The sequence below is a fragment of the Sturnira hondurensis genome, unplaced genomic scaffold, assembly GCF_014824575.4.
Source record: "Sturnira hondurensis isolate 20B ecotype Veracruz unplaced genomic scaffold, ASM1482457v3 Scaffold0024822, whole genome shotgun sequence".
Lineage (NCBI taxonomy): Eukaryota > Metazoa > Chordata > Mammalia > Chiroptera > Phyllostomidae > Sturnira > Sturnira hondurensis.
The window spans coordinates 2,123,963-2,146,190 of NW_028097453.1; the positions used below are offsets into that span (position 1 = coordinate 2,123,963).

A 22,228-nucleotide genomic window follows, 5' to 3' on the forward strand; every position below is an offset into this window, starting at 1 on the left:
GCTCAATCCATGGAGCTACACCAGCCAGGGCGTCTTTTTTTCTTTTTAATTTTAAAAAATTATTGATAGATCAGTTTGTTGTTCCACTTATTTATGCAGTCATTGGTTCTTTGTATGACCCCTGACTGGGGATTGAACCCGCAACCTTGGCGTACTGGGACAATGCTCTAAACACCTGAACTACCTGACCAAGGGCAAGATGTCTCTTCTGACTGGAGAGTTGGGGGTTGCTGCCTGGTGGTGGGGTTCTTTGGTCTAGGCTTTGGGGTATAAGTACAGTTGAACATGTGAAGTGTTAAAAAAATTATTCAGTGACTCTTATTAAAGCATGGTAAGGCAGCCCTGGCTGGTGTGGCTCAGTGGATTGAGTGCCAGCCTGAAAACCGGTTGCCAGTTCTATTCCCAGTCAGGGCTCATGCCTGGGTTGCAGGCCAGGTCCCTGGTAGGGGCTGTGTGAGAGACAACCACACATCGATGTTTCTCTCCCTCATCCTTCCCTCCCCTCTCTCTAGAAATGAATAAGTGAAATCTTGAAAAAAAGCATGGTAAGGCAGACTTCACTCAGGACCCTCCTGATGGGCATGGGGATGGCTACAATGGGTTTTTCAGTGGGGCTCACCTCCGAATGCAGCACGGGCAAGTGGGTGGGAGCTATAGCCAAGGAGTAGGGTTGGGTCAGTGGGTGGAAAATCACAGGAGGGAATATTAGGAGTAAGGGGGCTTCTGGCTGAACTGACTTAAAGGATTCTTCTTGCAGACAGGCTAGGGCGATCAGACATCACCTGGGGATGGTGGGGGCAAAGGGGCCTGTCAGGCATGAAGGATGAGCAGGTATCGATGGTGGGGGCTTCTTGCTAAACTGACTGAGCTGGGTTCTTGCTAAAACTGGATTTCACAAAGATGTGCACAGCTGGGCCTAGGAGAAGGTTCAGGAGCCTGACTAAAGCTCCGTCAAGTAAAGAATCTTAGTCAGAAGGTAGGGCTGTGATGGGCACGCCAAACAGGAAGCAGAATGAAGAAAGTATAGGGCACGGATAAGAAGTGGAAACAATGAGTTCATTGGTTATGTAATGCTGTGTCCCAAACCACTCCAACGCTCAGTGGTTTGAAACAATGAGTATTATTTCCCACAGTTCTGTGTGTTGGCCGGCCGTTCTGCTGGTCTTGCCTGGGCTCTCATGTGGGTACATTCAGCTGCCGGGCCGGAAGTTCCACGTGTCTGGATCCTCAAGGCTGGTCGTACGGTGGCTTCTCTGTCCTCTTCTGCATAACCTATCATCTCTGTTGGGAGGAAAACTCTCTCTCTTCCAACTTGGGTCTAGTAAGTGAGGGCCTGCAAATTGACTGACAATATACAGGTTCACAGGAGAATAGACAAGGTTTATTTACATGTGCATAGGCGCTCCCTGTAATAAATGATAGACATTGCTACAGGTGTAGGTAGACATGTAGATGAATAGACATATAGGTACATATTTAACAAAAGGGGGGTCATTATCAGGACTGCGGTGGGAAAGTATGGAAGATTCTTCTGGGCTTTTAGATGCTGTGGGAGTGTGGGCAGCCCTTCCCCGGGGCTTCTGAATTCACAGGAACCTCCCAGGAAGGAGGGGGAATGGTATTTTCTGGAGTCACTGCTTTAGTCAGATACGGGCAGCTCTGATAAGGTTTCTTTATGTGTTCTCCATAGCTCAAATTTTTTTTGCCTTACGGAATCTGACTGTTCCGTCGCAGTGGGTCCCCACACCTTTTGCCCTCCAGGAGGCCAGACTTGCTTTTTTTTTTATTTGGCAGTCTGCAGGCTGTGTTCTGAAAGAAAGCAGAGGTGGCAAGAGAGCCGAGGCCCGAGCTCTGGGTTCCTGCGGTGTCCCTTCTGCAGGTCACAAGAGCAGGCCAGACTTAAAGATGGGGAAGTCGATTCTACCTCTGAGGGGAGGAGCAGAATTTGTGGCCATCTTTAATCTACTGCGGAGTTTAATCAGAATATTGGGTAGGTAAAGGGAAATCACCCTTTGTCTTACTGCACTGGAGTCTTGAAAAGTCATATACATCGCACCCCACCTACCGACCTGCCCCCTTAGAAGGACATCAGCCAGAGCCTCAGCTGTTCTCCATGAGCTCCCAGCTTCTCTGTCTTCTCCTCCCCTCCCCACCCTCCGCTCCGTAGCTCAGCCGCAGCCAAGCTCTGTCGTCCCGGGCGTGTCACTTTTCTTCCTGACCCCCTAACTCACAGCCCCATTCTTCATCCCATTTCACGCCCCCCAGGCACCTTCACCTTTCCCCCTGGAGAGGAGAGGCCAGCTCAGAGTGAGCCGAGTGGAGAGTTAAGAAAACTCCATGAGGCTCCTTGGAGTTCACAGCAACAAAAGAATGAACCCCAAGTCTGCTGGGGTGAAACCTGGTGATGGAGTGGAGGAGCTGGGGCGGGGGAGGGGCACTCACAAGAAGCGGGACAGAAGGGAACTAAAAACAGAAGGTTGCTGGCCCTGGCTTGGTGGTGGCTCCGTGGGTCAGAGCATCATCCTGATACACCAGGGTCGCGGGTTCAGTCCCTGCTCAGGGCACATACCAGGATCAACCAACGGGTGCATAAAGAAATGGAACGACAGAATCAAAGTTTCCTTCTCCCTCTTCTTCCTTCTCTAAAATCAATAAATAAAAATGAAAAATAAACTGACCACAGTTAACAGTACTGTGTTGAATATTTGAGAGTTGCTGAGACAGTAAATCTTAAAAGTGAAACAACAGTGACAACCCAGAAAGTTATGCCTAACATCCCGGCGTCAGAGGGGCTGAGGGCTGCGCGTGGGTGACTAGCAGTGAGGCTGGGTGACTTGCTGGGATGATAGGTTCCGATACCCCGTAATACCAATGATGACTTCACAGAGCTCGGCCCAGAGAGCAAGCAGCCAGACATTTCAAGGTAATGGCTTTTCTTCTTTTGTTATTCCGAGTGTGGTAGCTCCCTGCATGGATTGGAAGGCGTTTATTAACTCAAGTGCCTTTAATTAGGCTGGTTTTGACTTACGTGCTATTCATCACATACTTCAAGTTGTGGGGTCAGTTGTGTGTGTGTTGGGGGGCGGGTACTTTCTTCTACCCTCACGGCTCTAATCCCACAGACATGAGACAGAGTAACAGGAGAAGACGACCCAGTTTAACTGCATGCCCATGGATGAGAACCTCGCATCCACGAGAGCATCCCAGGCCCCACATGCCCGAGGTTCAGAGGTAGAAAAGGGTACTGAAGCGTGAAAGACATCCTGAGCTAGGGATGAGGTACTGAACCTTGGGCTTCAGAAGGCAACTGCAGAGGTAACCTGTTCAGTAATTAGCAGTTGACCTTGACATGTATTTCAGTGCACAGGTAAAATGTCCTTTCTGGTCAGCTCTTATGTTGGGCCAGGCTCCCAAGTTCAAGTCTTCTACATGGAAGTGTTTATGTAGAAGCAGCAGGGAGCAGAAGCTTGTCTGGATCCTGCAGGGTCCTGGTTGCCTTTCGCTCAGAGGAATCTGCACCCCATCGAGGCTCACCTTGGAGCACCTCACTCTGCAGTCCTATAAAGTCAGTGTGATAAGGGTCCTACCTCTGGGCCAGGACAGGAGAAGGAATGAGGAAACTCACTTCTTTTCCAAAAGGAATATCTGCTGGGCAGAGGGGACGGAGGGTGCTTGTCTTTATCTGCCTGCATTGAGCTGGGAGAAGGGGGAAAGCAGGAGGCGGACCCTGGTGGGGCCCGCTGAGAGGGGACGACTGCCGTGATGCCACCCACAAGCTGAGCCTCCATTGTCTTATCCGCAAATGGAGGCCCAGGACCCGAGAATGTCAGAGCTGGAAGGAATCAGAGACCAACACTCGTATTTTTATCTCGTGAGGGAAAAATCACAAGACTCTGAACTTCGGCGGGCGTCCTCGCCTGGATAGCTCGTCATCAGGTCGTCTCTGCCTGGTTTGTCTTCGACGAGGCTGTTTTATAGCTTCGCAGGGGCAGATAGAAGTTAACTTGTCAAAAAGTGATAGTAAAGCAGTTTATTCTTTTTTTTTAAAGATTTATTCATTTATCTTTAGAGGGGAAAGGAAGGAGAGAAGGAGAGAAATATCAGTGTATGGTTGCCTCTCATGAGTCCCCTGCCGGGAACTGGCCTGCAACCCAGGCATGTGCCCTGACTGGGAATTGAACCGAGATCGTGTGGTTCTCAGGCCTGCGCTCAAGCCACTGAGCTACACCAGCCAGGGCTAAAGCAGCTTATTCTTTTCTGAGAAATGCTATTTGTGACTGTTCCACAGTTGGAATTCAGTTGATTTCTCGGGCTACTGACCGATTTTGGCAGTTCCAGTTCTGCAACTCTTCGCAGATTTATTTCAGTATTTCCTATTTGACTGTGCACGTGAGGATCTTAGAATTGGTTACAGTGTCAGGGCCTCCTCATTAACGGATGAGCTGAACTCTGCGATGCTCCCGGGCACTTGACACCAGTGGAAGCGTTGTCCTCGTATCCTCTTGAATGTTGCTGATCGTGCAGCGAAATGGGTTTCCTTGGGAACAACGAGAAATTGCAGGCCGGAACAGGCAGCCGTGGTGGGCACACGCACATCCGCTAAACGAGGGAGGGAGGCTGTTTCACAGTGGGGAGGGGGGTGGTCAGGAAGAGCTGTGAACAAAGGGGAAACCCCTGTTTTGTGACCTAGGGCGTGAGAGGTCCCCTTCTGGCTTTTCTTTTTTCACTTTGAGGCTTCTACTTATTAACTTTTACATTATTAATCCTTGCCTCTTATGTGTCCCCTCCTGGGGACCTGGCCTGCAACCCAGGCATGTGCCCTGACTGGGAATTGAACCAGCGACCCTTTGTTTTGTAGGCCAGCGCTCAATCCACTGAGCTACACCAGCCAGGGCCGCAGTGGAATATTATTCAGCCTTAACAAGGAAGGAAATTCTGACACATATACAACACAGGCAAACCTTGAGGACACTATGCTAAGTGAAATAAACCAATCACAGAAAGACAAAAACTGTATGACTCCATTTATATAAAATACTTAGCCCTGGCTCGATGCTAGCCTGTGATCCAAAAGGTCACTGGTTCGATTCCCAGTCAAGGCATATCCCTGGGTTGCTGGCCAGGTCCCCAGTTGTGGGCGGATTAGAGGCAACTGATTGATTATCAATGTTTCTCTCTTTTTCTCCTTCCCTTTCCCTCTCTCTAAAAATAGATAGATAAAAATCTTTAAAAAAATACTTAGTGTGGTCAGATGCACAGAGACAAAAAGTAGAGTGGCGATTGCCAGGGCCTAGGGGAAGGTGGGAAGGGAAAGTGTTACAAACAAGACAACAGGCCCCAAATGGAGTCGCTTATGCTGAGCTCCATGTCGGTCACCAAACCGAGACGTCACTTAACGACAGCACTGGCTGTCCCAGCAATGGGATCTTAAACCAGTCAGTCGGGAGCCACCTGCCCGAGTTCCCTGCCATCCCCTGAGGGACGGGGACTTTGCAACAAGCAGCCTGCTTTCCGACACTATAACCTCCTCATCCCCGCTCCCGTCTGCCCCCCCAAGTCTGTCACTTTGTGCAGCTCCTCGCAGCTCCTTCCTGTTCGCTGGATTGAAAGCTGCCCAGTTTAAATGGACTTCTGCTCAGATGAACTCTTTAAAAATGTCACCGTGCCCCGTTTATCGTTTAACAAGAGTTACTGTTTAATGGGCAGAGTCTCGGTTCACATGACGAGGAAAGTCCCAGAGGCGGGTGGCGGCGACGGCTGCTCAACCCTGGGAGGGGCTTCCTGCCCCTGAACCTTGGTTAACGCGGTGAATTTTATGTGTATTTTACCGCCATAAGAGTTTTTGGTAAAAAGAAGAGAAAGCAGGGGAAAATAGGAAATTTAGGACAGGGTTACCTCTTGATGGGGCAGACCATTTGTAAAATGCATTTTTATATGCACAGAATATTGTATTTTAAAATGTGTTAGAAAATACTCTGAGATAAAAGAAGGAGGGAGTCCAGGTTGGAGGCAGGCCAGTCGGTAGTGAACGGGGGCTGAGGTGCCCCCGTGACGCGTTGGGGGGGACAGCTCTGAGGACGCCAGGAGAAGGGCAGCCTGGGATCCCGGTGGCGGGGCTGCAGGACCAGCCTCACCCACCTGAGGGCGATCGGCGCTGCCCCACTGCGGGCGGGGTGGAGGACCGAGTGTAAGGGAGATGGGGAGGGGGGCTGGGAGGAGGGCAGGCGGGAGAGTGTGCCCCTCCCTCCAGGCTTCCTGTGTGGTGCAGACCTGAGGGCCAGTGTGGAGTCCCCCTGGCGACCACAGCGGGCTTCAGGCCCTGAGGAATCCATGCCTCTGCATGTCAGGGCTGCCTGCCAGGGGGCGGGGAACGTTTGTTGAGGTGTGAGTGGTACGCCTGTGTCCTGTGTTGGGAGTGACTGTCTATAGGGGTGTGGGTGTGGGTGTGTGGGTTTCTCCATGAACGCAGTGGAGGGCGGGGGGCGGGTGTGTGTGGGAAGGGGCAGTTCCAGCTTGCCAGGCCTGGGCCTGGTGCTGTCAAGAAGGGAAACCTGAAGCAAGCTGGCTTTCCCCAGTAGAGGAACCCCCAGTCAGGAGGGGGCCGAAGCCTCGGCCTTCAGCCTGGCCCAGTAGGACTGCATTGTGGGGATGTCCCTGTGGGACTGCGGGTCCCCAGGCCTTCTCGTGCAGGCTGTTGAAAACACCCGCATGGGCAAGGCTGCACAGTGACTGGCTGTGGGCCCGTGCCTGTCCCGGGCTGCTGCTCCGTGGGGGCCTGCTGCGACCCCGATGTGCCTGGGGGGCAGTGCCCAGCAGAGGTCTGGTGACCCAAGAGACACCCAAGGTCTCATCTTAGACCAGAACATCTTTTCTTCTGAAAGCAGCCTGCGCGGTGCGGGGAGCCCAGGTTTGGGGGTAGCAGAATAGGCCACTCTGAAATCTGCCTCTCGGGCATAATGGTTATTCTGAGAAACAGCAGACCCAGTAGAAGTGCTGGAAACGGAGCATAGATTACGCTTTTGAAGGGGAACTTATATTTATAAAGAAAACCTTAATTTGTGAGGGTATCTCCCTTTCTCTGCTAGGAAGAGAAAATGACTTCAGATTGTAAGGGAGCATTACCAGTGGAGGGGGCGGTGACCTAAGTCTCCCTCACGACCCCCCCCTCCCCCCCCCCGTTTACCCTGCTTTTCCTGGTGACCTTGCACGACAGGCCTCCCCTCCACTCCACCTCCCCACCCCCATCTTTAGCTGAAGATGGCATCTAAGTTGCTGGTTTAGGCCACCTGGGGGAATTAACTCATTTTCCCCGGGTACTTCTCATGTACACATGAGGTAAATATCTACAAACCTGCTCATTCTTCTCCTGTTAATCTGGCTTTTAGTCCAGGGGTCTTAGCCAGGAACTCAGAAGGGAAAATTGCCTTTCCTTCCCTTCATGGGGAACAGCGATCAGGGGCCCGGTCTCCTCCCCGCTCCACTGTGGTCACAGAGCAGTTGCTGCACGTGAATGAGCTCTGTGCCCTGGCCTGGCGTCTCAGCCGGGGATTTCAGAGCATTAGGGTTGGTGGAACGTAAGCCCAGGGTGGCAGTCTCAGGCCAGCAGGCTGAGGCCCCGGACAGTGTCCCGGAACAGGGTGAAGACAGAGTCTTGAGCTTCTCAGAGCCAGTCTAGGAAGAGGAGTAGCAGCCCAGGTGTCCTGGGGTCTTGAAACACGGGGACCAGAGCAGGGTGCTGTAAAGCCAAGGCGACCCCCGCTGGGGAGAGGAGACGGAGAACAGAGCCTCGCAGGGCTCAGGTTGGTCTCCGTCCTCGCCCAGCCTCCTCCCCAGCAGACCTTACCTCCGTGGCCTGGGCTCGGGTCAGTGCACCCCATCATTCCCAGGGGCTTCGGTTCCTGGGTGCAGCCCAACGGCCATGGGAGACGTCAGAGAACCGCCTTCTGGGGTGGGGCCACTCTCGGGAGTGTTGGGGTCCAGGAGCAAGGCTCAGTGACTGTGTAGGTGAAGGGAAGCAGAGCTTGCCACCCCCCAAATACGGCTTTTGCAGTATTATTTTAAGTTGGTTATTTTAAAGTAAAAGACTCAGAAAAAAAAACTTTGACCTTCCCCTCTTTGCCTAAGAGAATTTGGACAGAGACCCTGCTCCAGGAAGGACGCTGTCACCACAGAGAACTGTCCTTGACAGTGAACTGAGTGTGACAGGCATGGAGGAGCTGCCTGGCCCCCTTGGTCAGAGTCCTGCTCACTGGCCTGTCCATCTGTCTGTCTTCTGAGCCCCGTTGTTAAGGACGGCACAGCCAACACTGGTTCACGAGCCTTTGCTTTCCAGTCTCTGCGGCGTCTCAGCTGCTGTCGCTGCCCGATCAGTCCTGAGGTCCCGTGTCCTTCTGGGGCCCCCGTAGGTACGGACGTAATGAATTCGGTTGTTCCTCTGATTCCTTCGTCGTGTTAACTTGGTTATTAGACCAGCCAGAGGAACTCAGAAGGCAGAGAGAGCGCCTTCTCTTTCCTCGTGTGGTCATTAAGTAGCAGGCGCCGCGTCAGGCCTGGGTTGATTAAAATTCCAGCCCAGCCACCTAGCAGCCACGTGACCTTAGTGAGAAAATTACTCAACCTAACAGAAGCTCACCTGCCAAATGGGAACAGCAACCACTTTGCAGAACGTCGACGGTTTAGGAGTCCAGACTGCAGTGCCCAGTCAGTAGGAACTGCCGTTCCTGTCACTGTTTGCCAGTGGCCAGACCCGCTTTGGCTGACCCAGCCCCCTCGCCTCAGCCCAGAGAAGAGCAGACCTGTGATTTGCCCGCACGACCGTCAGAGTGAACGGACAGGAAGTCAATATGCAACCCAGGCAGTAATGGGACAAGGGCCTCTGGGAAGAGTGCCTTAATCCAAGGACCGAATTGGCTTGGTGGCCGCAGCAGGGTCCCCTCTGGGGTCTCACAGAGGAGGGGATGCAGAACCTGCAGAGCAGGAGGAGACTGGGGGCGTGGGGGGGGGGGCTGCCTGTTCCCGTGGAGGGTAGGGGCCCCGGGGCTTTGTCTAAGGCCCTGCTGGTGTCCCTTGTACCTTTCCTGTCATGGGGGTGACGGGTTAGGGGTCACGTTCTTCCAGTGCTCGGGGAGGAGAGGGGGCCTGAAGGTAGGCTGTGTGTCCGTGGCTTTTACCTTCTCTCTGTGCGCCTGCGACGTCCGTCCCTGCTCCAAGCCTCCTCCAGCTGCCCAGTTAAAACTCACTTAGGCGAGAAGCCTCTTTGCTTCCTGGCACAGAATAGCTGCTTAGTAAGTGTTGGGGGCCCTCAGATGTGTGCGGCCATGAAGGTGATGGGAGGGAAGGGGCTTTTGTGGATTCAGTCCAGAGGCAGGGAACCTGGGGGTGGGCCACACCCTGGGACCAAGGGCCAGGAGTGCAGAGGGTCCCCGCCCCTCCGGAGTGCCCTCTTTCAGCTGACCGGCAGACCGCCTCAGAGTGGCGTTTCTGGAACCAGAATGGTGGTTATCCTTCTCTCTGCCAAATGCCTGCTGCAGCTCCCCTTGGCCCACAGTGGCCTCCGTGGCCCTGCCTTGCTCAGCAGCTTCATTTCTCACCCACGGGTCTGTGTCCTGGTCAGGCTGAACTGTCCACCTGTGGGCAGTGCCAAGCACCCTTCATCTGCCAGGGTTCCGTGTACGTGTGTGCTCCCTTGAGGTGGTATTTAGCATCGTCACACACACGCACACCCCTCGGCTCCCCCCGCTCAGTTCGGTTAATTTCTGGTTCTTCCCTCCAGCCTCCGATGCCGTACTACTGGGTATCCAGGGCACTGCTGGAAAGCCGTCCGGGACCGCCTCATGACTGGCTGCCCCTCTCTGCCCGCCCAGCTCGCTGAGCTCCCAGGCTCGTGTGATAGACACTGACCATTTTCCCTTGTGATTCCTCTGTACAGTCCCCAGTCTCCTCGCTTCTCCAGGGGAGCGCCCTGTCGTGCCCGCTGCTGTGTGTCCTGGGGCCTGGCCTGGTGCTGGCACATGGCAGGCACGGAGCCCTGACCACTGCAGGGCTCTGGGAGCCCACCTCCACCGCACAGGCACCGTGAGCCAGGAGCTGTGAGGGTGCTCTCCCCACACCAGTGCCACGGACCCTTCTGCAGCTGAGGGGCACCCAGGACCCATTCCCACCTGTGTCCTGTCCTTTGGGGGCAGAAAGCTGAAGCTGCACTTTCCAGACAGACTCTGGTGGGCTGGGTGCACATTGTGATCCAAGGTTTAGACCCTCCCGTGGATGTGGAAGGTGGAGGAGCCGGTGGCCCCTTCCTCCTGCTTTGGCCGCTCCCTTCTGGCAAGCAGGGTCCCACGGGCATGCACCTTCTCCTGCAGCGTGCCCGGCGTGCACCCCCGCCCCCCAGCCGCTCCCCAGATCACAGCCATGCCAGCCACCCTGGAACTCAGTAGTGCCAGTGGCAACCTCAGGTGCCCAGCTTCCTTTCCTGCCCAGGCCCAGGGAGCAGGTTCTCCAGAGACTCAGCCTCCCCTCCCCACCCAGTCCCTCCAGCTGCCCCACAAGCACCTAACCCTCTGTATCTCATCGTCACCGTGTCCTGCACTGAGCTCTGGCTGCTGGGACTCTCACTCTCCTTATGTCCTGGGTGAGCAAACTGAGGCACAGAGCCACACAGCCAGTGGGCGGTGGAGCCAGGCTGTGTGAAGCCAGGTGTTTCTGTGCCCAGAGCCTGGGACCCCATCTTGCTTTGGGGAAGGTGTGGTGTGCTGGGTGTGGGAGGAGGCCCAGCCGGCTCTCAGACCCTGAGCTGATCCAGGGCGGGGCCTGAGCAGGTTCCCAAGGTGTCTGCCCCTTCCTAAGGCACAAGCAGCTCCAGATCCTGGTGGCTGTCCCCAGGGCAGGGGCTGATGCAGATGGGACAACCCAGGTGTCTGGGTACCACGTCAGTACCTCTGATGGTCGGGCCCGGGTTTGCCAACCCAGATGGGCAGTGTTTACAGAGATCAGTGTGGAGTCCAAAAGAGGCGGGTGGTGAGGTGAGGTGAGGTGGCCCATGGGTCTGGAGGCCAACTTGGGCGGCGCCTTGTTGGTGAACCAACAGAGATGTGGTCTGGGCAGTTTGTCAGGGTGGAAGGGAGCCTGGGGTCCTGACACACATCCGAGGCCAATGTGTACCAGAATCTGTGGGTGGCTGTGGCCAGCACTCAGGTTGGAGTGTTCCCGCCAGTCTGCTGAGCATGTTCTTTCCTGTTGGGCAGGTGAGAGTACAGGGTAGGCCAAGGGACTGCCTAGTGAGGAGCAAAGGAAGCCGGGGGAATTGTTTGGTGCCTCAGATATTTAAAGGTCACTAGTCTTTAGGCTGAGCAGGGTGGCCCGTGCGTCTGTCCTCTCTCTCATTCATTCGTTTGTATATTCAGCACATGAGTGCTCTCCACAACAAGCGTCTTCAGACATACTCCCTGCCTCATGGAGTTTACATTCCAGGGGGGAACACATTTCACTGAGTTTCCTTGTTGATTAGTCCTCCTTTCAAAATACTGCCTTTCAGCATATAAACACCACTCACTGCGCAATGACTGTGTGTGCTGGCTCCCCAAGTGACTGTCTGGGAACGCTGCAGGGTGGCCTCTGCCGGTAATGAGGACTTCCATTCCGAGAGATCGGAGGGAAATCAGACATTAATTCTCACCGCTCCCCGTCTGCCAGCAAAAGCCCAGCGACCAGGAAGGAAGGGGAGTGAGTCTGCCGATGGGTGTAGAGCAGATACTTCTCATTCATTTCTCCAGGCCGCCCATAGGCTCGAAGGCTGTCCTCTGTCTTCGGCAGCCTGAGCTTGGGAACAACTCTGTCCTCAAATCCTTGACGTTCGGCTTCTGGGTTTTTCGGGCCCTCATCACACCACGTTTGATAGCGTTGTGATCTTTCTGTTGCCCGAGCAGACAGAGCTTCTCAAAAACGGAGACCAGACTTCACCTCTTTCCCCACTGAGCCCAGGGCCTGGCGTGTGTCTGTGTGCGACTCAGTCTTACTGGTGGGGTCTGCAGAGGCCCCCACACAGCTCTCCCTGGATGTCCTTTTCCAAGTATAGCCTTTTCTTTCTCCGCCCATTTCCTACAGAAGCTTCCCCAGTCTCTGCAGTCAAGCGGGATCTCTCACTGTGCGTGTCATTTCCTCTCATCTCAAGAAGCTCACTGTCCGGTAGGGTTTACAAATGCAGACGACTGAGTACAGTCCACTGTGGTGCTAGAACACACAGTGAACGACTTAGAAACGGCAGAGGACTATTGGGCGCTCTCGGCGGAGGGCTGCGTGTCCATTGTCCGGGGTGCCAGATTCCCCAGTTCTCTAGGGTCTGCACACTGGGTCCTCTTTTGCTGGGTCGTTTTGTAACTGCAGAGGTGGATGTTAACTTGTGGAGGGCTCACGGGCGTGCAGATGTTTCCTGTCTTACGTGTGATGCAATTGTTTTGGTTTGTGTCAGAGTGGACGAATTTTGGCCAGAAGAGAATAGGTCCAGTTTTCACTTGAAACAGTTGTTAAGACCTTACTGGTTCCCTCCTTAACTAATGAGTTGTATAAACTTACGTGTTCATTTTATCTATGGGAGAGTCACGATTGTACCATTTTGAAAGTTACCCTGTAACAGCGGTCAGAGCTGTCTGAGGCAGAGGTAGTGGAAACGCTTACTGAGCATTTATTCTGTGTCAGGCGCTGCTCCAGGGGTGTTATGGGCTTTGCTTAATGTAAGTCTCAAGGCAACGCCGTGAGGCCTTCTATTGCTGGTCTCACTTCACACATGTGGAAACCAAGTCCTGCAGGGGAGTAACTTGCCTGACTCAGAGTTAGTAACTGGTCTGGAATTCGTGCCCAGACCTGGGATTTGACACAGAGACCCGCACGCGGCCCGTGCTGCAGACAGAACGGCAATCGAGAACAGACCGGGGCGTCAGGTCAGGCTGCAGACGGCCACGTGAGCCTCGTCTCCAAGGGTGGACGAATGGGCGTGGAGAAGGGAGGGAGGGGTCTGCGGGCACAAGGGGTCTGCATGTAGGAGGGCAGAGAGGTCTGTTCTGAGGCCCGTGGAGCGGGGCGTGGGCAGAGGGCAGCACAGATAAGACCGGAGAGTCCAGCAGCCACTGATCCGAGGGCACTGTGGGCCGAGCTGAGGAGTTTGGACTTTACCTCCAAACTGTAAGAGTTTAGGCAGAGGAGTGACATGATTAGATGGGTTTGTATTGTTATCTTTATTGTTTTTATTAGAGTTATACAAGCAACTGAGAGGTTTGGGCTTTAACATTTTTTAAACTTATTTATATTTTTGGAGAGAGAAATCTCAATTTATTGTTCCGTTTATTTATGCATTCATTGGGGCGACATTCTCACCAACTGAGCCCCCCTGGCCAGGGCTGAGATTTGGCCTTTTTATTATTTATTTTAACCTTGCCCAAGGACGTTTTTTCATTGCTTTTAGAGAGGAAAGGAGAGAAACATCAGTGGGAGAGAGAAGCATCAATTGGTTGCCTCCCATACACGCCCGGGCCAGGGATCGTACATGCCCAGACTGGGGGGATCGAACCCACAACCTAGGGATGTGCCCTGGCTGGGAATCGAACCTGCAGCCCTTTGGTTATGGGATGATGCTGAGTGACTCCAACCAGAAGTGAGATCTGGCCTTTGTAGAGAAATCATTTTGGCAGCATTACTGAGGCAGGACGGGAGGTGGTGGAAACAGAGGCAGGGGCGGTTGGAAACCACGCCCGGCCCTGGCTGGTGTGGCTTCGGGCCAGGTCTGGGCCTGCAAGGGGCAGCTGGTCGGTATCTCTCACACATCGATATTTCTCTCCCTCTCATTCTCCCTCCCTTCCCATCTCTCTTAAAGCAAATAAATAAAATCTTTAAACAAGAGAGAAACCAAGCCTGTGCCAGGGAAAAGAACAGGAGGGGGGTGGAAAGGAGGAACAGTAACGTAGTTTAATCTACACATTTGGGCAGCTGCGGAAGTACATGGGTTCGGGGGGAAGGCTGGGGCCCAGGGGGAAGTGTAGGAGCCCTCCGTAGAGCCTCTCTCGGAAACCCCGCTGCAGGCCTGTTCTTGTTTGTTCTTAGCCTTTGAGAATCAAGACGGCCCTTGGAGTTGAAAAGGGACAGGGCTGTTGTCGGAAAGCTGCTGCAGCTGCCACGCTGACGAGCGTGTATTCGTGGGGCTGGGCACCAAGCACCAGGCTCCGTGGAAAAAAGCAATGCGGGGAAAGGAAAAAGACAAACCACGATGATGACGAACATCTTGAGCCTTCTCCTGGTAATTATGCATGTACAGATTGTTAGCACACCAGGTGATTTTTAAATTTCAGCCCAGTTCCCCTCCTGGCCTCTTCATGGCTACTGGCCACTTCCTCTTGGGACTGGGCCAGAGCGAGCTCAGGAAATGCAAACTTTTAATTCTGGAATCAGTAAAGTATATTAGAAGAGGAAATCCCCGAGTGAAGAAATCCCATTACGAATCCCAAAGCCAAGGAAAAGGATTGTAAGATTGTGAATTTGTGGGGGATAGGACCGTGTTACTCATTTGGGTGAGGGACCTAGTGGTTCCTTTGGTTATTATTCGCCTTCCAAGATTTCCCAGGACTCAGCCTCTCCCATTCCCGTAGGTGTCCAACTCCCATGCACTACAGCCTGCAGCCGAGAGCTGCCTGCAGTCCTGCCTCTCCTCTGAGGGCGGCAGGGAGATAGATGGCCTGGGAGGAAGAGGCCCCGTTAAAGAGGCAGGCCCTCTTTCTACCCACCCACCTGGGGTTTTGCATGAACCAGATGAATGGATGCACTTGACAGGCCTCTGTGAACTCTGATGAGCTACGCAGACATGACCAGTTCTTCCGTCTTGTTCCGGTTAGTGATTTAACTGACACTTGCTATAGTGCATTGCAGAGTATTCGAGGAGATCCGGATTTCACTTTTAAAACCACCGTCTGCAGTATGCTGTGTACTTCCATGTTTAGTCCTCACAGTAGTTTCATTGTTTACCCAGGAGACTCACAGAAATCAGCTGGCTCGGGAATCTCCTTTTTAGGCCCTCCTGGTGCTGTGTTAGAGATCGCGGGCGCGCTGCCCCTCACAGCACCCACCACACACCCTTCCCCACCACCCTGGAAGCTGTGGGTGCCGGGGGCTGGGTTTTGTTCACCATTATGTCCCCTCCATCCAGCAGATGGGCACATCAGACGTACTCCAACACTGTTTAGACGAGTGAATGAATGAATGAATGAAGGCTGGCCTCATGGCCACCATTGTGTCCCGAACACTGCTATTGCCGACCGTGCACTGTGCTCCCCCTCCAGACTGTAAGGAGCATGGTGTTAAAACCCAAAATTCAGCCAAGTAAATTTGAACGTCTAACTGGCTCTAGTAAGCTGTTCTTCCCATCTAACAACTGAAAGGGTGCTCGGATGAGTTGTACAAAATGAAAGGTTATATAGGCGGAAAGAGGGTGGAACTGAGAAGTTAACAGACTGGATTCCAGGCAAGGCCACCTCCTGGCGGACACCGGCTCTTTTCAGGCAGATTGCCTCACGGGCATTGATCAAGAAATTCCAGGCTGATTGGGTTAAAATTCCACATGGGGAGAAGCTGAAACTGTGGTTAGTTACTGGCACGGCCCTAACAAAAGTGACCCCAATTTGGCTCACGGTTTCTTTGTTTTAACCATGGGCAGACTCAGTGTTTCCTTCATGGCTGGATTCTCAAAGCCTTGACTCGTGCTGAGGACACACTAAGGGCCCGATGAATGCTTGTTGGTGAATGAACGAGTGACAGATAGATGGGCAGACAGGCAGTTTCTACCCCTGGCTTTTCTGTGTGTGTGTCTGTGTGTGACACAGTGTGTACTTTCCTGACGCTGACTCCAGTAAGACAACATTTAGGACCACAGCACCGTGACTTGGGTAACTGCTGAACACGCTGGCTTCCCGAGTTCAACGTGCACTTGTAGCTGAGTGACGAAATCCTAACTTGAGACTGCTGTGCTCCAGCCCACCTCCCTTGGTCAGATACGACTCTTGAAGAAACAAAGTAACCTGCTTGTAATAACCATCAGCTTCATTTTCTTTATCGAATGTAGTGTTTTATTTCCTTTGTCAACCAGAGTATGTGCTACATTAAATGTTTTCTTTTAGTATACAAGTAACCATCATATTAATAACATTTGGAAAATGGAGAAAATACAGGAGACAAGTTGCCCCCAACTCTCCTAGGCTCACAGAATGATCAGCAGGCGTGCATGACCTTTTCTCCCCATGCTTGTGTGGCGCTGTGTTACGTATAACACATAAGTTCATGGACACACAGCACAGTGGCCTACAACCTCCTCTTTCATTTAGCATCGTACAGTGTTTCCTGCACACGGATCCATTTGAGTAGTTACTGATACACATTTTAGGGTTTTTTTCAAATAAATCAATAATTTCAAAGACATAATTTTCTTTAAAGATTTTGTTCATTTATTTTGATAGAGGTGAGGGGAGAGAGAAAGAGAGAGACATCAGTTGGTTGCCTCTTGCACCCCACAACTGGGGACTTGGCTGGCAACCCAGGTGGGTACCCTGACTGGGAATCGAACCAGTGAGACCTTTTGGTTCACAGGCTGGCACTCAATCCACTGAGCCACACCAGCCAGAGCCAGACGTAATTTTCCTGGCCTGAAATTCTAAGTAAAAAAATGTGAAGTAATGGTAACTTGACACAGATTATAAAATTGCTTTGCCAATGCCATGCCAATTTATTCAGCTACCAGCTGATTATAATTTAAATGTTATTAGTGTGTAGTATGGAAAATAAAAACCTCATCAGCCTTTCAGTTTGCATTTCAGAACATCGCTGGGGGAAGAGAGCCGGAATCATGATTGGTTACTAGTGGTATTTTGGATGATTCTCTTCTAGAATCATCAGACATTGAGGGGGAAAGTCTGTCTGCTCGTTGGGCCCCTGTCCCTTTGCTGCGGGGTGAGCAGAGTTAGGAGCACACAGAGCGAGGGCTTTGGGACTCGAACCCACCTTCCTGGAGGAGCTGGTCATGCGTGCCCCAGCCTGTGAGTCGTTACGTTTCTATTCATTTAAAGGGGGGTCTGACCAAAAAGGAGGTGACCATTTAGCTAATATTCTTGTCTTCAAGGGTCTTTTGCGCACTCTCTGCAAGTGGGGGTCCGTCTTAGGAATTAGAAAAGCTCCCTTTTCCCTCAAGTATTCAATTTTTTTACCAAAAATTTCTAATTGACTTTTTTAGACAAAGAAGGGAGGGAGGGAGGGAAGGACGGGGTGGGACAGAGAGAGAGGGAGCCGCATCAGTGTGCCGTCCCACTTCGGCGTGCATCCCTGAGGGTTCCCGCAACCAGCAGCCGTGGCGGCAGGGCGGTGCCCTAACCAGCTGCGCTACCCAGTATTATTACTGCTGTTATTATTTTGACTTTTAAAAGTGAGATGCTCACACTTACTAGTAAGCCCTTGCTTACATGTGCTGTGACAGATAACTAACCTTCCTGACAACCCTAGGGAGGTTGATACTAATTATTACCAACACCTCACGGAAGAAAAAACCCGAGGCTCAGGGAGGCTGGGGAACCTGAGGTCCTGTAGCCGGCCTCGCTCTGAACCTGTGCGCCCATTTTGTGACCCAGCCAGCAGGCTGCGAGTCCTCTGCTGGCTGCCCCAGCCTTCTCCGGCGAGCCCGGGTAAAGCCAGCAACATAAGTAAGTAAACCACTGCTGTCGCACGGAGGAGAGAGACGCCCTGCCAGTCACTCTTGTGGGAAGGCTTCTGTCGCCACAGCCCAGGCTGAGTGGAGGAAAGGGTGACTGGGTCTTCAGCTCTAAAGCTGGAACACATTTCCGGAGTGACGATGGACCTGGAATCCCCTCAGATCACAGGTGGAAAGGAAACGCAAGGCCCCCGAATCCCACCCTCCACCTTGTTTATCCGGCTCGGCACCTTGTTTCGACCCGGCGGCAGCCCAGGGCTCTCACTTAACTGATAAGGAGCAGGTACGTTTATACAGTCCTGACATTACATCCGGCCCTTTGAGGGCAACCGCAAGGCTGGTGTGGCCCCTGGTGACAGTGAGGGTGACAGCCCCGCCTTAGTTGCTCTTCGGAAGTTGCTTGGCTTACCTGTTCACATTTGGGCAAGTCAGGCCACCTGAGTTGAGGTTCCTATCAGGCACTGAAAGAATTTTCATAGTGACAGTCCATCGCTGACCTCTTCAAACAGGCCATTTGCACAGGGGGCGATTTGGTGTTAACCTTTCCTGATCTTCCCAACCAAAGGTGGGGGAAGGGACACAGTTGGTTGTTAAGGTTATTATTATACTGTGACCCATTTGCTACAGAGGTGAGATCCAGACATTCAGACTGTTCAGACAAACCAATACCCAGTTTATCGATCTGAAGATCAATACAACACAACATTGGCTTATACAAAAATATTAAATGGCTATTTTTCCTTATTAAAATACAGGATTGATACTCTGCACTAACATATATATCTGTGGTACAAACATAAAATTCCCATTTCAGACAACCCAGGAATCCAGAGGCTTATTCATCAATGTGATTACATCAGGAATAAAATACCTCTCTGAATTTTCTGTAATTTGTACTACTCATCATCCTTCCCTCAACTTTTTGCACAAATTATGCATTGACCTTGGCCAGCCAAGGTCATGCAGGCTGCCCAGACGGAGTGTGGCCTGGGGGATGTGCGGTGCGCATCCTCAGACCTGCCGGTTTCCAGCTCCGACTTGGGACCGGTTCCAGCGTGTTACTCTTGAAGCCTTCTGGGGCCTTATGACGGTGTAAGAGCCGGGTGTGTTCCCTCAGACTGTCAGAGGGTGCAGGGCAGAGAAAAGAAAGGCGGGTACTCTGCCTACACCTATTTCCCCAAAGCAGCCACTGAAACTGTATGAACTGGAATAAAACAAGGCACACCAGACCGGATCCGAAAGCCTCAGGGGCTACACTGTTGAACAGCGGATCAGCTGCTTGTTACCGGGAATAGACGGCACAGAGTAGAGGCACAGAGTAGACCCACGTTGGGTTTCAGTGTTGGCTCATTACCCAAACTTAATGAATCCCTCCAGCCTGTATCTTCAGTGGGAGAAAGTCAGGGTAGACTGAGTGATAAACAGCTCTGTCCCAGCTCTGTCCCAGCTTTGAGCCAGTTTGTAACTCTTGCTTCCAATATAGCGGCTTTAGAAACTTTCCTTCTAGTGAGTGGTAATCAATCTGCATCACAGACCCTTCCCTTCACTAACGAGACTCGGTTACTGACCAAAGACCAACATTAGCTCAGCAAATGGGACAGAGGAAAATAATCCTACACATGCACTTTATTCATTTCTCCTCCCCTCCCCCATTTCCTTTGCTTATATCCCCTCACTGACAGTGATCCTCATTTCTATAGAAGGGGAAAGAGGCACGAGGTAGGTTATGGACTCGGGTCCATGGAAAATAGCAGAATCCGGACCAGAGCGAAGCTTGTCCCCTAAACGCCCCCTCCCCCTGCCATGACCCTCAGGCAGAGGAGGGGAGTTTTCATTGTGTCCTTATGGGTAACTGCTCTGGATGCTTCCAGAGAGACTGTTTCAAAATTACCCTCTTGCTTGCCTTTAAATAAAGAGGAAAGGAAAAAGTAAAAATAAACCATATACACAAAGCCCAGTGCAGATAAACTGGATGATTTAATTTAATATTAGCAAGGGTCAAATTGAATCTTAGTAATGAAAATAAACACAGTAATATTTCCCTCAAATAAAACATTTGTAGGAAGAAGCATTTCTAAAAAAAGGAAAAAAAAGTTTATTTGGAAAAGCAAGCCTCTTCTTATACAGAGTTTTTAATCTATACTTTCACTCTGTCAATTACAATACTTTAAAATACATTGAATACAATATATAATTCACTGAATGTCTATTACTACTGTTCTGCCTCAATTTAAAAGGTATTAGGTTAAAAAATATTTACTTTTTATTCTGGTCCTTCTTCCCCCCTATCTTTATACTAAATCCATTTCTCTACTTTTCAAATAAGTGAAAAGGGGTCAAAATATTTGTGGGGAGATTAAGAATGTGTCCAGTAATTCTAACCAAAACATAATTTTCTTTAAGAACGTCTCAGAAGAAGGGAGCTATTTATTGAACTAAAAATACTTAGCAGCGTCCCTCCCAATCCTATCCTTACACATTTGCCTGAGGCCAAATCTCTGACTATATTTAATTAGCAGGCATTAAAAAAAAACAAAAAACAAAAACAAAACCTAAACACTCCAAGACTGAATATTTCACACAGCTCTAAGCTAGACACAGATATAAATGGAACCACTAGGAATCAAAGGGGGAAAATTCCAGGGAGAACAACAACAAAAAGATTCTAAGTCTCACAGTTTAACTGAGGTTTTAGAAAGATGTAAGCTGAATTCAGCTGCTGTTTGAAACATCTGTCTACATTTAATTAGATATATGTTGGCTTTACTAAGGAGGCACAAATATATAGTTTTGTATATTTTAATACTAATTTTTACAGTGGAAAAACAATACTTAGTGATCTCAAAAGGGACAATGATCTATAAACACACACAGAAAAAGTCTTTGAAAAGGGGTGTGAAAATAGTAATTTAATGAACTCAAGAACTGGGCTTCTACTAAGCATCCTAAGAAGAGATACCAGAAGGGTGTCGGGGAGTACAACGTGTCTAGAATAGCCAGGGTATTTGCAGGGTTTTATGCCTTAAGTTCCCTAAATACATAGCAGGCAGGCACATACGTATGCCAGGCAACTACTGGTGCTGGGAAAACACCTTCGCCAGGATTTTATAAAACTTTCAACCACCTAGTCAACCTTTCAGTGGTAATAATGTCTGACAATATGTTACAAGTAACACTGAAGCAAGATTAATTTTAAATTTTAGATTTGCTTCAAACAAGTTATTTTTCTTTGTATCGGAATGCAGATAATTCAGCAGAATGGTTTAAAAAGTTAAGGCTCCCTAAAGATTCTAAAGACTAAAACTTAAGGCACGTATTAAATCTTCATGACACTGTTAAAAGCTAAGATTACAAAAAAAATCCAACTCCCTTCCCTTGTTTGCCAACCACTCCCTCCCCAAAGGATATGGCATCTTAAATTTGGGATAATGGTAAGGAGTGAAAGAAAAATTTCCTCAGGAACACCCGGCAGGGTTTCCATGCAAATGCCCACTACTTGCGTTGAGCACCACTGGGAGGTTGCAGGCCAGCAGAACATTTTCCGGTATCTTGGATCACAAGTTGCCCCATTCACCTTTCAGCCCCGTGGTTCAGACTGGACTCTCCTCCTCCGTGGGGCTCCCCTCTGTGCCCTTCTGCTCTGCTGCGTTGGTAACTTCTTTTGGCTTCTCAATATCAACACCGGCCTCTTCCCCTCTTTCCTTTTTCTGCTGCCTCTCTGCTTCCTGTTCTTTTGCCACAAGCCAATAATTGATGCCCATGCCAATGAAGAGGTAGATGCCTGCAGCGATGAGAATGACGCCACAGGCCCAGTATGTGTATTTGTAGTCTCCATACATGTCATTGAGGCGACCTAAAGATGTCCAAAAAAGACAGAAAACAACCACCAATAAATAGTTATGTGGATAAAAGTAATACCCGGTCCCAAATGAAGCTCAAAGATCTACGCGGAAAGATGTCAACCCAATTCTCAAACGACAAATTAGTTTGCAAAGGAACTGCTACAAGTGATCTGCCCTTTTCTTTACGATGCCACACTGGACTCTGGATGGCCTTGCGTATTGTTATTGTTAACAACTTCACTCGTCCTGTGTTAAAAACTACCTAACAGCAGTACCATCCAGCATTCACAGTGCTCAGTCCTCACAACAGGCAGATTCTGTCATTACTGTGCAGGAGCCTTAAGTAACTTGTCCAAGGTCACAAAGTCAGTAACAGGCTGGCTCTAAAGCCAGGAAGTCTGACTCTGAAGCTGCAACTGTAACCTCTGTGCTACAGGATACCTCCCTAATGTTCCCAAAGTCAAATATTTTGAAAAAATAGCATAGCTTATTCTTTTCTATTACAGATTCACAATGTATATTATTAGCATGTTGAGGGCTTTGCAAGGTCTTGTAGTAAAGAGATCTATTTAACTTGGTGTTTCCAAGCTTTTGTTTTGCCCTTTTATTACAAAATCCTTGTTAATCCTTGTTATAGTAAAATTCATTAGTATTTCAT

At 50.7% G+C, this 22,228-nt stretch overlaps 1 protein-coding gene across 1 annotated transcript in view; it reads right to left on the reverse strand.

Annotated features, from left to right (window-relative positions):
* Nucleotides 1–19,681: 19,681 nt before the first annotated feature.
* Nucleotides 19,682–22,228, reverse strand: part of SLC16A1 (solute carrier family 16 member 1) — a 40,049-nt gene continuing 37,502 nt past the window's right edge. The window contains exon 5 of the mRNA XM_037038898.1: nucleotides 19,682–21,581. Coding sequence (XP_036894793.1) covers nucleotides 21,319–21,581 — 263 coding nt within the window. The 3' untranslated portion in view covers nucleotides 19,682–21,318. The remainder of the gene's footprint in view (nucleotides 21,582–22,228) is intronic.